The sequence below is a fragment of the Megalobrama amblycephala genome, linkage group LG5, assembly GCF_018812025.1.
Source record: "Megalobrama amblycephala isolate DHTTF-2021 linkage group LG5, ASM1881202v1, whole genome shotgun sequence".
Taxonomy (NCBI): domain Eukaryota; kingdom Metazoa; phylum Chordata; class Actinopteri; order Cypriniformes; family Xenocyprididae; genus Megalobrama; species Megalobrama amblycephala.
The window spans coordinates 1545406-1561766 of record NC_063048.1 but is presented as its reverse complement, the minus strand read 5'-3'; the positions used below and the strand labels follow the sequence as shown (position 1 = coordinate 1561766).

At 38.9% G+C, this 16361-nt stretch overlaps 1 protein-coding gene across 2 annotated transcripts; it reads left to right on the top strand.

Moving 5' to 3' along the window:
• Positions 1-6177: 6177 nt before the first annotated feature.
• On the top strand, positions 6178-12292 carry fosaa (v-fos FBJ murine osteosarcoma viral oncogene homolog Aa). 2 transcript variants are annotated; one of them, XM_048190351.1, is made up of 4 exons: positions 6178-7386; positions 7929-8126; positions 8392-8499; positions 11478-12292. In XM_048190351.1, the coding sequence occupies exons 1-4, from the start codon at positions 7288-7290 to the stop codon at positions 12135-12137; spliced, it is 1065 nt and encodes a 354-aa protein (XP_048046308.1). In that variant the 5' UTR covers positions 6178-7287; the 3' UTR covers positions 12138-12292. The 2 variants fall into 2 exon arrangements, with proteins under 2 accessions (XP_048046308.1, XP_048046309.1); XM_048190352.1 differs by lacking the exon at positions 6178-7386 and adding an exon at positions 7403-7740.
• The last annotated feature ends 4069 nt before the right edge of the window (positions 12293-16361 follow it).

Sequence of the window (16361 nt, the reverse complement as noted above, 5' to 3'; positions counted from 1 at the left end):
TGTTTATAGAAATGCATGTTTCTATGCACAGGGCCAATCTGTCAAAATTAAACCTGTAAAATGACAGAAAAAGTACTGGACGCTCATTAACCCGACATTATCCAGTCATTTCTGTTAACCCTAAAACACAACGCAATTAAGTGCAAAATACAGGTAAAACACCTGTAAAAATAAATAGAGAAAATTCTGTCAAAGTACATAATGTTTGCACTGGACTTTTTTTTAAAACGGAATTGAGACACAACACAACGACATTAAGACACAACACAACAGAATTGAGACAACACAACGGAATTGAGACACAACACAATGAAATTGAGACACAACACAACGGAATTGAGACACAACACAATGAAATTGAGACACAACACAACGGAATTGAGACACAACACAATGAAATTGAGACACAACACAACGGAATCGAGACACAACACAACGGAATCGAGCCACAACACAACAGAATCGAGACACAACACAACGGAATCGAGACACAACACAACGAAATCGAGACACAACACAACGGAATCGAGCCACAACACAACGGAATCGAGACACAACACAACGAAATTGAGACACAACACAACGGAATCGAGACACAACACAACGGAATCGAGACACAACACAACGAAATCGAGACACAACACAACGGAATCGAGACACAACACAACGGAATCGAGACACAACACAACGAAATCGAGCCACAACACAACGGAATCGAGACACAACACAACGGAATCGAGACACAACACAACGGAATCGAGCCACAACACAACGAAATCGAGACACAACACAACGAAATCGAGACACAACACAACGGAATCGAGACACAACACAACGAAATTGAGACACAACACAACGAAATTGAGACACAACACAACGGAATCGAGACACAACACAACGGAATCGAGACACAACACAACGAAATTGAGACACAACACAACGGAATCGAGACACAACACAACGGAATCGAGCCACAACACAACGGAATCGAGACACAACACAACGGAATCGAGACACAACACAACGGAATCGAGACACAACACAACGAAATCGAGACACAACACAACGAAATTGAGACACAACACAACGGAATCGAGACACAACACAACGGAATCGAGACACAACACAACGAAATTGAGACACAACACAACGGAATCGAGACACAACACAACGGAATCGAGACACAACACAACGGAATCGAGACACAACACAACGAAATTGAGACACAACACAACGGAATCGAGACACAACACAACGAAATTGAGACACAACACAACGGAATCGAGACACAACACAACGGAATCGAGACACAACACAACGAAATTGAGACACAACACAACGGAATCGAGCCACAACACAACGGAATCGAGACACAACACAACGGAATCGAGACACAACACAACGGAATCGAGACACAACACAACGGAATCGAGCCACAACACAACGAAATCGAGCCACAACACAACGAAATTAAGCCACAACACAACGGAATCGAGACACAACACAACGAAATTGAGACACAACACAACGGAATCGAGCCACAACACAACGGAATCGAGACACAACACAACGGAATCGAGACACAACACAACGAAATTAAGCCACAACACAACGGAATCGAGCCACAACACAACGGAATCGAGACACAACACAACGGAATCGAGACACAACACAACGAAATTAAGCCACAACACAACAAAATTGAGACACAACACAACGAAATTAAGCCACAACACAACGAAATTGAGACACAACACAACGACATTAAGACACAACACAACGACATTAAGACACAACACAACGAAATTAAGCCACAACACAACAAAATTGAGATACAACACAACGAAATTAAGCCACAACACAACGAAATTGAGACACAACACAACGAAATTAAGCCACAACACAACAAAATTGAGACACAACACAACGAAATTAAGCCACAACACAACGAAATTGAGACACAACACAACGACATTAAGACACAACACAACGACATTAAGACACAACACAACGAAATTAAGCCACAACACAACAAAATTGAGATACAACACAACGGAATTGAGCCACAACACAACGGAATCGAGACACAACACAACGAAATCGAGACACAACACAACGGAATCGAGACACAACACAACGGAATCGAGCCACAACACAACGGAATCGAGACACAACACAACGAAATCGAGACACAACACAACGAAATCGAGCCACAACACAACGGAATCGAGACACAACACAACGAAATCGAGACACAACACAACGGAATCGAGCCACAACACAACGAAATCGAGACACAACACAACGAAATTGAGACACAACACAACGGAATCGAGCCACAACACAACGGAATCGAGCCACAACACAACGGAATCGAGACACAACACAACGGAATCGAGACACAACACAACGGAATCGAGACACAACACAACGAAATTGAGACACAACACAACGAAATTGAGACACAACACAACGGAATCGAGACACAACACAACGGAATCGAGACACAACACAACGAAATCGAGACACAACACAACGGAATCGAGACACAACACAACGGAATCGAGACACAACACAACGGAATCGAGACACAACACAACGAAATCGAGACACAACACAACGAAATCGAGACACAACACAACGGAATCGAGACACAACACAACGAAATCGAGACACAACACAACGGAATCGAGCCACAACACAACGAAATCGAGACACAACACAACGAAATTGAGACACAACACAACGGAATCGAGCCACAACACAACGAAATCGAGCCACAACACAACGGAATCGAGACACAACACAACGGAATCGAGACACAACACAACGGAATCGAGACACAACACAACGAAATTGAGACACAACACAACGGAATCGAGCCACAACACAACGGAATCGAGCCACAACACAACGGACTTGAGACACAACACAACGAAATCAAGACACAACACAACGGAATCGAGACACAACACAACGGAATTGAGACACAACACAACGGAATTGAGACACAACACAACGGAATTGAGACACAACACAACGACATTAAGACACAACACAACGAAATTGAGACACAACACAACGAAATCGAGCCACAACACAACGGAATCGAGCCACAACACAACGGAATCGAGCCACAACACAACAGAATCGAGACACAACACAACGGAATTGAGACACAACACAACGAAATCGAGCCACAACACAACGGAATCGAGCCACAACACAACGGAATCGAGCCACAACACAACAGAATCGAGACACAACACAACGGAATCGAGACACAACACAACGGAATCGAGACACAACACAACGGAATCGAGACACAACACAACGAAATCGAGACACAACACAACAGAATCGAGACACAACACAACGGAATCGAGACACAACACAACGAAATCGAGCCACAACACAACGAAATCGAGCCACAACACAACAGAATCAAGACACAACACAACAGAATCGAGACACAACACAACGGAATCGAGACACAACACAACAGAATCGAGACACAACACAACAGAATCGAGACACAACACAACGGAATCGAGACACAACACAACAGAATCGAGACACAACACAACGGAATCGAGCCACAACACAACAGAATCGAGACACAACACAACGGAATCGAGCCACAACACAACGGAATCGAGCCACAACACAACAGAATCGAGACACAACACAACAGAATCGAGACACAACACAACGGAATCGAGACACAACACAACAGAATCGAGACACAACACAACAGAATCGAGACACAACACAACGGAATCGAGCCACAACACAACGGAATCGAGCCACAACACAACGGAATCGAGCCACAACACAACAGAATCGAGACACAACACAACGGAATCGAGACACAACACAACGGAATCGAGCCACAACACAACGGAATCGAGCCACAACACAACAGAATCGAGACACAACACAACGGAATCGAGACACAACACAATGAAATTGAGACACAACACAACGGAATCGAGCCACAACACAACAGAATCGAGAAACAACACAACGGAATTGAGACACAACATTATAATTACTGTTAAAATTTAAAAACACAAACTCCAAAGCTTGTAGTAGATTTCTATTGGTAAGACTGACTTACTATAGATGACATTTTGATAATACATACAGGGAAGTATAATTTCACCTGTAAAATTACCAATAGGAAACTACTACAAGCTTTAGAACATGAAAAAACCCTTTAAGTGAATTAATTACAGTAAAAAAAAATAATAATAATAAAAAAAAATTGTGTACTGTACATAAAAGGAGGTACTGACACAATTTCACCTGTAGTAAGTCAGTCTGGTCACTACTACAACCTCTGGAACAAAACTTTTTTTTGTATTGGCACAATTTCACTCAGTAAGTCAGTCTTACCAACAGGAACTTACAAGCTTTGGAATTTGAACATGTCTGTTTTTAAATGTTAAAACAAAGTCATTGTAATGAATGCAAAATATTCATTTTAACCACTTGGTGGAATTGGCAGATGTTCCCTTCATCATGCGCATCAAAATCATTCACAGGTATAAATATGAAGCTATTGTGCACACAGATGATTGTGAATCAATATTTCATGTAGATATACAATGCTTACATACTTAAAACTAATCATGGTATTGATGTCTTTGTAAGACCGGTCGCCTTTATAGAACATTGGCAAGGAAAACTAACCTTTTAGGTCAGGAGCATTTCAGTTGTATTGTTACTCGATTTCATTGTGTTGTGAACTTATGTTTGTTTTTTAATTTCGTCGTATTGGGCACTACTGGGCCACCGTAGTTGCATGCCTTATGCTTTTGGATTACCTGCACTGTAAAAAATTATTTTCATGATTTGTTATCACAACATTTTTTCTTTTGTCAAATCAACTTAAATAATTAATGTGGTTCAGATAACATAATATCTAGAGTTTATGTCGATTAAACAAATCGCCTTCGTTGTATTAATTAAAATTTTTTATTTCAATGAACTCCAAATTTTAAAGCAACCAGGTAACTTACTTTTTTTAAGTTTAACCAACTATAGAAAGAAAAATTCCCTTCAATAGAATTTGAACTGAGAAATGAAAAGCAAAGTTTGTCAATAGTTTTCCTTGTCCAATAAAAGCTTTTATTGACACCAGACCCAGAGAACGACTGATCCTGGAATGTGTCTATAGACAGGTGAAACTCCGCCTCCACAGAAGAAATCAACGCCCACTTCATCATTGCAGCGTTAGCCCCGCCCACTGGTGTGTCAGTGAGATGAGGAGGAGAGAAGAGCGATACAGGACTAAAATAACATTACCTTTCAAAGGATCCTAATGCAGGAATATGGTTATTTATTTTCAACAATGTGAATGTCTCAGCTGAGCTTTATTTATTTGTATTCGGTTCATTTCACTGTGGATTCTTTGGTAAATCAATCGCATTTCGGCGCAAACAGACTTTTACGATATGGACTCGTTAGTAATGCAACAACATGTCAGTAACTGTGTTCATTCTAATGCCTGATCTGATATTAACGATTCATGTACAGTCAGATGATCTTTGTCTGTGTGTCAGTAAATCAAACCAGTGACTAAACGCTCAACTTCACCTTGTTTCTCTTAGTAGGATGAAAATAATCTGTTATTTAAATTATATATAGAAATTGATCAAAGAACGCTCCCTTTACAATCACTGGAGCTGTCAATCAAACAGCGTGAGTTTATCAGACTGTGTTCGGGATTCGAGCCAAAACTCCCGTTTTATTCAACGAATCTCTTAGTTTCATCACGTTTGCACTCTTAGTTATGATGAAAGCATTCGTTAGTGTGCAGAAATTGAGTTATAATGACGAGATCACTGCTTTCATGAGCTCAACAACATGTCTGTGATCGACTACAATGTTCATCACTGCAACCTTTCATGCCACAATCTAAATATAATGCCATAGATCTAAATATAGTACTATAATCAACACTTTTCACGATTAGTTAACCTTGAGAGCTGTAATAGTAATTAGCTATTTCATATTCAAACATGTCAGCCAATCACAGCAGTGGGCATTTACACTGAAGTCTCACAGAGACACGCCCCTTAAAACAGAGCTTTCAAATCAGAGGGATAAAATCGGAGTAGGAAAAATGCCTTTTATTTTTAAATTATGACAATTTTTGATGTAAAAGGCATACTAACATTATAAGTGCACCCCAGGAAACATTATAAAACAATAAAAAAACACAGTTCATAAACCCTTGAATGCTGTAAACTCACATTCTGTCTACCTTACACAAATACACAACATGCTCTTACATGGAGAAAATGTCTGACATAATGCCATTAAACACTATATAGGCTATAGAACCTTTTCAGCTTAGTTATATTATGCTCTCTGCGCAATATTCCCATTTGTACTGACAGGCGTCTGAACACGTTTTGCAGAGGAAAAACGCAAATGCACTGCACAAAACACAAAGCAGCAGCAGCTTCAGCCCAGACACATGCTCAGCACTGGAATCCCAACACGTAGTTATCCTTATATGGCCATTTTCCTGTTTGGCAGTGTTACGTCACTGCGTGACGTGAGCAGGTGCAGATGCAGAGACTGGAGAGGATAGAGACGCACATTAAATATACGTTTGATTAGGCCTATAAGCGATTGCAAAACGGCTTAACAAAATATATAATCATCAATAAAATTATTTCTACTAAAAAGTCGGTCCAATATCTTCTCTCTTTTTTTTTTTTACCTTTCTTTCAGTTTTTTTGTTGCTGAATTAGCTATGCAACATGACAACAGAACACAGATCAAATGCTGTATTGTCGAATATGAGCATAAGTTTGCATGAAATGATCATGTTTTAAAATACGTCATGCATTATTCATAAGGTCTTTATGCATATCAGGGTCCATCAGAATTTTATGAATGAATATGTAGCACGGACCACGTTTCGTCCTTGCAGGGGTTCCCCATCGATTCACGCGCGCAGCTTCACTACAGCAATCTTTAGTGAAAGCAAATCTTAGCTGAAAATGGATTAAACAATAACATGCACAAATGTGCACAGAAAACTGAGTTTTCCTCGCATGTCCTTCAGAGGAGCTCCCCACATGCGGAATGGTACGGCCCGTTTCATTCATAAAATCCAGGCGCACTATAAATAGGAGCTCGCGCAGCTGAGTGTCACTGACCAGGTTTATAAACCTGGAGAGAGCGACTCCAACATCACGAAGCGAGCTTCTTGGACCAGAAGAGCTGGAATCCAGTCAATAGTTTCGTCTTTCCGTGAGTGCTGGAGAAATGTTCCTGAGCAAAGAGAAGACTGATCCGGACTCTGCCGGGGACGCGCGCGCGCACCAGCCTTGCGCGGATGCGCCGATGGACAGCAGCAGCTCACAGGTATGACAGATGCTTTCACTTTCATGCCATACATCATCATAAAAACCCAAGGCATCCGAGGCATGTGCTTTAATTGCTAATACATAACACAAATGCATCCCTGAATCAGTTTTTGGAGATGTGTTATTCCGAATTACGTGTTATTAAATGTTTGCGTATTTTGAATAGGCCAGCACACTATCGCTTCATCTCTTTATCAGATGTTGAATGTGATGTTGTGTCGCGCATCTTTTGCAATGCAGTGAAACCTGGTAAAGCATTGTAAAAATGCAGCTGTTCATTGAGCAAAATAAATCCAGTGAGGAGAGCCCACAGCAGCTCTGCGTAAGCATTGACGTCAGAGACAATGCAAAAGTTAAATATTGATCAGGAGTCTATTTTTAGATGCTCGACTGTATTTAAAGACAGAGTCATAAGTGTAAATTAATAAAGAGATCCTTTAAAGTCTGGCTACCCAGATGCGCGTGTAAATCAGTGTTGTGTTTATGTAGCTGGACTGAATTATTTTCCCGTCGCAATCATCATCATCATCATCATCACAGGGCTCGTGCGCGGATGCCGAGTCTCCGGGCTCGTTCGTCCCGACGGTCACGGCGATCTCCAGCACGCCAGACCTGCAGTGGATGGTCCAGCCGACGATCATCACGTCTGTGTCTCCGTCTCTGGCTAGAGCCGAAAGCAAGAGCAAGAACGCTGGGAACAAGGGGAAAAGCGCGGCCAGGAAGAGCAAGAGCGAGCAGGTACGTGTCTGCGTGTCTGGCACGCGTGCTGTTCTGTGATGGAGCATGTGCCTGGCTGGGATTGATGGGGATGCAGCTCTAGCTTTGGCATGTTGCCTAGACCAGCAGCATCCACTTTATATTCAGGTCACAGCAAGTCTGCAACAATAGACTATTTTTAGACGCATTGCAGGGAAAGACGCTTTTGAATAATTGGCGATAGAAGTCGAGTATTTTAGCACTGACTCTTCGAGATGACAAGTGCGATTCGTCTTGCTTTGACTAGCTCTCTCCGGAGGAAGAGGAGAAGAAGAGGATCAGGAGAGAGCGAAATAAAATGGCTGCAGCGAAGTGTCGCAACAGACGGAGAGAACTCACCGACACCCTGCAGGCTGTGAGTACAGACTCCACTACATAACTGCAGTTCATTCACAAAATCATGTCTCTGTTTACTCACACGCTGTTACAAAAGCAATCCATGATGCGACGCAGGTTTGCGCCATTCAAGCTAACTAAATATTGCGATTCTGGGTGTTCTCTGAACGTTCGAAACTTTTAAAAAACGTTACATTGTATTATTTCGAACATTATGGGAACGATACTTTTGAATGTTCTAAAACAATTATTAACATTTAACATAAAAAATCCTCCCATGAATTTTGTATAAATAATGTGTTGTGCTAACGTTTAGAGAACATTATTGATAACTTTCACTCTAAAAAACAACCCAAGTTGGGTTACACTGCAAAAAAATGCTGTTCTTACTTAGAGTTTTTGTCTTGTTTCTAGTCAAAATATCTTAAAGTTCTTAAATCGAGAAGCATTTTCTTGACAAGCAAAAATTATTTTCTTGTTTTTAGGAAAAAAGTCAAAATTAAGTGAGTTTTTCCTTAAAAAAGCAAAATAATCTTAATCCAAACTGAAAACAAGATTATATATCTTATTTTTGGTTTGATATAAGATTATTTTGCTTACAAGAAAAACAAGAAAATAATTTTTCACTTTTCAAGAAAATGCTTCGTGATTTAAGAACTTTAAAATATTTTGACTAGAAACAAGACAAAAACTATAAATTTACAAACCCAGTGTTTGGGTTGTTTTAACCCAGTGGTTGGGTTAAATGTTTGATCAACCTGCTGGGTAGTTTTATTTAATTCAACTATTGTTTAAAAATGACTATATGTCTGGCTTAAAATGAACCCAAAATATGTTGGAAATGAACATTTATTAATAAGTTTAATGATAACGTATGTAATTGCTTATTAATAAATGTTCACCTTTTTATTATTATTGTTTCCTCTGGTAATTATGTGTCTGACTTTTAATTTCCAACATATTTTGGGTTCATTTTAAGCCAGACATATAGTCATTTTTGAAACAATAGAATAAAACTACCCAACAGGTTGATCAAACATTTAACCCAATCGCTGAGTTTGTCCATTTTCAACCCAACTTGGGTTGTTTTTAACCCAGCATTATTTAGAGTGTTGAATGTACATTCTATTAATGTTACTGGAAGAACGTTTGTTCATAAATTTTCCGGAATCCTTCTCCAAAGTTCTGAGAACGATCCCTGTTAGATGGGATTGTCCAAGGCTTTTGATGTCATACCAAGAACAGACCCAAATTTAAAGGTGAAGTGTGAAATAATGATTGTTTTCAGACAGATACAGACCCATCGCCCAAACTCATTGAGTAACCGTTGTTGTGCGAGCTAGTTTGGATGTTCAAACAAACAAGAGCAATATTTACAATGATCAGAAAGGTGCGGTCACATTTACCATTGTTCAGAGATTTTTCACAGGTGAAATCCAGTTATTTCAGTAGCAATCCACACGGTTGAGAATTTCACGTGTGGCCAAAAGATTTCCCCTTGCAGATTTTGCATCAGGGTTCAAGTTGGTCTCACTAATTTGCCATGTTGGTCAACTTCATACATCGGCACACTATTGACAATGGAGCCTTTATTCTTTTGCTATTGGAGCAAAAGAAATCCTATTTGCTGTTATCTCCCATTCACCACTTTAGACGTTTCATGACTTCTACTTCTGAGAACCCTAGAGATGTGAAAACATTTCACAGTCAGTGGACCTTTTTGCCTGTGAAACTGTGCTGGCAATTCATTAATGTGACCAACTATTAACCTTAAATGGTAATAGTTTACCCAAAAATTAAAATTCATCAATTACTTAACCCTCTAATACTTTCTTTCATGTTCAGAATGAAGATCTTTTAAATTAAATCTGAGAGAATCTGTTCACCCACAACTCTGATGCGTCACAAATTTCATTGAGAGATTGTAAAATAAATCAAAATTAATCAAGTGGTTTAATCCAAGTCTTATGAAGAAACCTGGTCGTTTTATATAAGGAATAGATTCGATTTAATTAATCACGTCTAAGCTTTCACAAAAAACAATGAGGCTTGTTCTAGTGTGGTTGAGCTTCTGTTTATGTTTACTGATCAGTGTTTATATGTGAATTAAAACCTAAATTAAATGTTCATCATATAAAATAGGGCTGTAACGGTACACAAACATCACAGTTCGGTACGTTCCTCGTATTGAAGTCACGGTTCAGTAGGGGGGAAAATTATTTTTTGTGTCTCTCTCTCTAAATAAACTAAATTATAATTAGAATTTACATTTAATTACAATTTATTAAATGTAAATTGCACATAAGGTAGGTTTTGCATTAACTTATCAATGTAATAATAAAACTATTTTTCAAGTATGTTTCTACTCCAATTAATTTATTAAATATAATCATTTACACATTATTTACATAACTTGTTTTCATGACAAATTTATTTGAACATATTAAATAATTAAGACATTACTAACAGGTAAAGTAAATATAATGAATATATAAGCTAATATAGTGCATATATTTAGTGAAATGCTCAAAATAGTGAACTATCATGCTGTGGACACTGAATGACTGACCTGTGGTGAATGTCATGCTACGTGAGATATTATTCTCAAGCTGATTTATTGATGTCTTTACACGGTTGAAACACTGGTTGAGAGATTACACGCATATCTACATCATCTGTTAAACTTGATTCATACGGATTTATTTTACGATCTCTTAATGAACGTTTTGAAGCATCAGAGTTTTGGGTGAATAGACTTTCAATCTCTCAGATTTCATTAAAATTATCTTCATTTGTGTTCTGAAGATGAATGAAAGTCTTACAGGTTTGGAATGGCATGAGAGTGAGTAAATGATGACAGAATTTTCATTTTTGAGTGAACTGTCCCTTTAAGCCATGAAGGTTTGGAACAACATGAGGGCGAGTGAATTATTTTTGGTTGAACAATTCCTTTAAGTCTGTCTGTTCGTGGAATAACCCAGTTTTTGGTTTCTCCAGGAAACAGACAAGCTAGAAGAGGACAAAGCCGCCCTCCAGGCTGAAATCGAGAATCTCCTAAAGGAAAAGGAGAGGCTTGAGTACGTTCTCGCCACTCATAAACCTCTTTGCCAACTGCCTGAAGAGCTGGACTGCCTGTTTCCAGAGTCTCCTCAGCCACTTCCAACTCCCGAAACGTCCAGCAAACTCTCAGAGGATAGTCCGCAAGATGGCGCTTCCCTGCAGGACATGGAGATCCCAACGGTACCTTCCACCGCTATTTCTGGGAACTCCAACATCCTGTTGTGCTCCAGTGCAGAGGTCAGTTTGTGCGACCTCGAGCCCTCTCTGGACATCAGGGACGAGCTCCTTGCCACCGTCGACGAGGACCGAGTCTCGGCGGAAACGGCTCGCTCTGTCCCCGACATTGACCTGTCCGGCTCGCTGGGCATCACGGACTGGGAAACCCTGTACAAGTCTGTGGCCAATGATCTCGAACCTTTGAGCACCCCGGTGGTGAGCGCTTCCACACCCACCTGCAACAACTATCTGTCTGTATTTACCTTCGCCTGCCCCGAGCTGGACTCCCTGGCCGAGGGACTGGACGGTTGCAAAGGTGGCGTGACCAAAGCAGAATCTAGCGTCGATATCCTCAACTCTCCAACCCTTCTTGCCTTATAAATGCAAGTGTAGATGATGTAATGTCATGATATTGTTCTTAATATCTATTGGATATCGCTGTGTTATGATGTCCAGATGTGTGATGTTGGTGTAAAGCCTATGGAAGCTTGTTTCCGCCATGGAAAAAATAAAATAAAAAAGGTATTGTGACTTTGTATCTCCAAATTCTGACATTTTTTTCCTCGCAATTGCGTGTACATCTCCCAATTCTGACTTTTTTCTCAGAACTGAGATATAAACTCGCAATTGCGAGTTATAAAGTCCAAATTGTGAGATTTAAAGTCAATTATGAGAAATAAAGTCAGAACTGCAAGATATAAACTCGCAATTACGAGTTATAAAATCAGACCTCCGAGATATAAAATTGCAATTCTGAGAAATAAAAGTCACAATTATGAGAAATAGTCTCAATTATGAAAAATAAAGTCAGAATTGCAAGATATAAACTCGCAATTACCAGTTATAAAGTCAGACTTCCGAGACATAAAATCGCAATTATGAGAAATAAAATTTGCAATTATGAGAAATAAAGTCAGAATTATGAGAAATAGTCATAATTATGAGAAATAACGTCAGAATTGCAAGATATAAACTTGCAATTGCAAGTTATAAAGTCTGACTTGTTATATATAAAGTCAGAATTATGAGAAATAAAGTCTGAATTGCGAGATATAAACTTTCACTTCTAAAAAAAAGTCAGCTCACAATTCTGACAATTTCTCACAATTACGACTTTATAACTTAAAATTGCAAGTTTTTATCTTGTAACTGTGACTTTTTTTCTCAGAACTGCAAAATATATATCCACAATTGCGAGTTATAAAGTCAGAATTGCAAGACATAAAGTCACGATTCTGAGAAATAAAGTCGCAATTATAAGAAATAAAGTCAGAATTTTTAGATATAAACTCACAATTCTGACTTTATTTCTCACAATTCAGATGTAATTACTCACAACTGTGAGTTTACATTTCAATTCTGAGAAAAAAAGTCAGAATTACGAGATGTAAACTCGAAATTGTGAGAAAAAAAGTCAGAATTGTGAGATAAAAAGTCGCAAGAACCATTTTCATTTTTTATTGTGTGGCGGAAACAAGCTTCCAGAGAAGCCAGCTGTTCTGTGGCTGCATCCGTGTAATGTGTGAGGGTCGGGGTATTACTTTCTTCCAGATACATTTGATGTAGCCCAAATACAAGAGCATGGACAATTATCTTATTCGAGCAGATATGAACTATGTTCTGGTTTGAAAAGCATGCACGAGATATCATATATATATATATATATAAATATATATAACATATATAGTATATATGTATCAGTTCCATATTTGTTTGATCTGGTGCTAAGTTCTGTGGAATTGACTGCAGTTTTGTGTTTGTTTTCTATGGCAATAGATTATCGACTCGTGTTGTGCTTTAATATACAGTCATCGGAGTTATCGCATACCTCAGTGTCATCATTCGACTGTGTTTCACATTGTTCTTAAATGTTTAGAGTTTTCCATGAAAACATCCAGTGCTATATCGATGGAGATGTATTTTATGATAATTTATTTTTCTACATTTTAAATTTGACTTCTTTGTCAAATGAAAAGAACAAAATGAGCATTGATTGCTGAATAAATATTCACGATATATACAATCATGCACTGGTGTTCTTGTGTCCTTTGTTATAAAATAAATCGCTGATAGAAAGTACAGCTTAATATTTGGCATGTATTTTCACACAGCTTAATCAGTCATCCTTACACCAGTGTGTTCAGTTACAGCCTATGGGGTTATCTTATTTCAGTGTGCTTTTATTGGATGTGATTTACGGTATTATCTAACAAATATAGTCGCAAGCCATGGATCCAAGCACCAATGGCTCATGTGGACGATTACAACTGGTGTCAAAAGAGACATCTGACGTCCGAAGGAAATCACTCCCTCCTACTGTCAGAATAAAAGAGAAGTCCAAAAATCCCTTTGCAATTATTAATGTCATAAGATATGTGATCATAAGATGTGCATGTGGACTCATGCTAAACATTTACATTTAGAAAAATGGTGTGTCATTGGACAATTTTGAAGTATCATTTGCAGCTCAAAATTTTGTTGCCTTTTATCCTTTCTAAATGTGTACTTTTCCATCTCTGTATACACCGATCAGGCATGACATTATGAGCACCTTCCTAACATTGTGTTGGTCCCCTTTTGCTGCAAAACAGCCCTGACCCGTCGAGGCCTGACCCTGTGTATTCTGACATCCTTCTATCAGAACCAGCATTAACTTCTGGAGCAGTTTGAGCTACAGGAGCTCGTCTGTTGGATCAGACCACACGGGCCAGCCTTCAATGAGCCTCGGCCGCCCATGACCCTGTCACCGGGTGTTATATTAGATTTGGTATAGGGTCGGTGCAAACTTCAGATCTGTAAGAATGTTTTCTGGCACCTGGAATGGATCAAATCCATGTTCAACCTTTCATCGTGGCATCGGTATCTCTGTTGATGTGTTTTGTATTCACCTCCATTACTTTGCCCTGTTTATGGTGATAAATATGGAGGATGAGCGAAAAAAAGTCATTCAACTGAAACAAATTAATATAGTAGCTTACCATGTTATGGACATGTACCAAGGTAGTGCCATGGTATTTTATGAAGTACCTTAAAGAAACCGATGTACGGTAAATGCCGAGGTATATGATTTGTTGATATGGTAGTGTTGATTTAATGAAATAAAACTTGGTGTATTTCAGTTATAGTAAATATGGGTTGTTATTGTTTTGGTGAAAGTCTGTTCACCAAACACACACACACACACATTTACTTCAGTCATTTGCTCGCAATAAAGCAGTCATGCATGCAGCTTGTGAACGAATCTGAAGGTAATCCTGAAGCAGAAGCTGCATTTCTAGGACCTGCTAATTCTACTGCATCAGAGGAGACCTGCTTTCCACTCTATTTTTAAAGTTGCATTAGTCTTTTCTCCTCTATTGTGCCGTATATACGAGTGAAATGGCTTCTGGAACAAGAAGAAATGTAGGGTGGGGCTTGATTTTGTCTGTGGGGAATTGATTGGATGGTTGTGGCTTGCTATTGGTGGATCTCATGTGAGTGACAGGTTGCCCCGCCCTCGTCATCAGAGAAGAGAAGAGATGCTGCAAGAGTGAGGAGAAGATATTCTGATTCAAGATTATGAGGAACATGAATTTAACACAATAATAATGATGACATTATTCAATAAAAATAAGAATAGTCAATTTTGATTTCATTGTAACTTTAATTAAAAATATTTTCAACAAATAGTTTCCAATGACCTTCCTACAACTCCTCACCATGTGACCAGCATCATATGATGTTTGTTACATGTTCCCAGGACTCTTATGTTGTTCTGTTCCTGTTTCCGGTTCCATCTTTGTAGTTCTTTGTAGTTTTCACCGTTGATTATTCTTCATTGCTCCAGGTGTGTTTTGTTAGTGTATTACCCATGTGTACATGCCCTTGTGTTTTCTCTCTGTCCTCTGACAGTGGTTGAGTAGATGGTCTGTGTTCCTGTTCCCCACATTCCTTGTTTCCCAGTTCTTGTTTAGCTTTTGTATTCAATAATTTACCCTTTGCATTTAGATCCGTGTCTTTGCCTGCCATCTGCTTCCCCAGATTACAATGTCATTTTCTTCTGTGGTGTACATCTAACATTAATATGAGTGTTTTCTCATTGTTTATTTTATATTTCATGTGATGGTTGTGGCTTGCTATTGGTGGATCTCATGTGAGTGACAGGTTGCCTCGCCCTCATCATCAGAGAAGAGAAGATGGAGAAGATATTCTGATTCAAGATTATGAGGAACATGAATTTAACACAATAATGATGTGCACCGATATATAATTTAGAATAAACACTGCAATATTCAATTTAAAAAAATGTGATTTCATGGTTTCAAGGCTTTCAGGTTCAGCTGCTTCCATGTTATTTTAGCTGTGCAAAAATCACTTACTTCCGTGTTGAAAAATTAGGACTGAAAACTGAATTTAAAACCAGAATCTGAACTCATATATTGAAACAAATTAGGTTTAAATTTTTCAGGAGGATTACCTAACGAGCAGCTAACCATTTTTGGTTCCAGAACGTTCTGGGAACGTTAGTTTCTGGTTCTCAGAACAGACATGTTCTCTGTTGATTAGTCAAAATGAAAGTTTTCTTTACATAAATAAAAAGTTCCCTGTTGGTTTGGAGAACGTTCC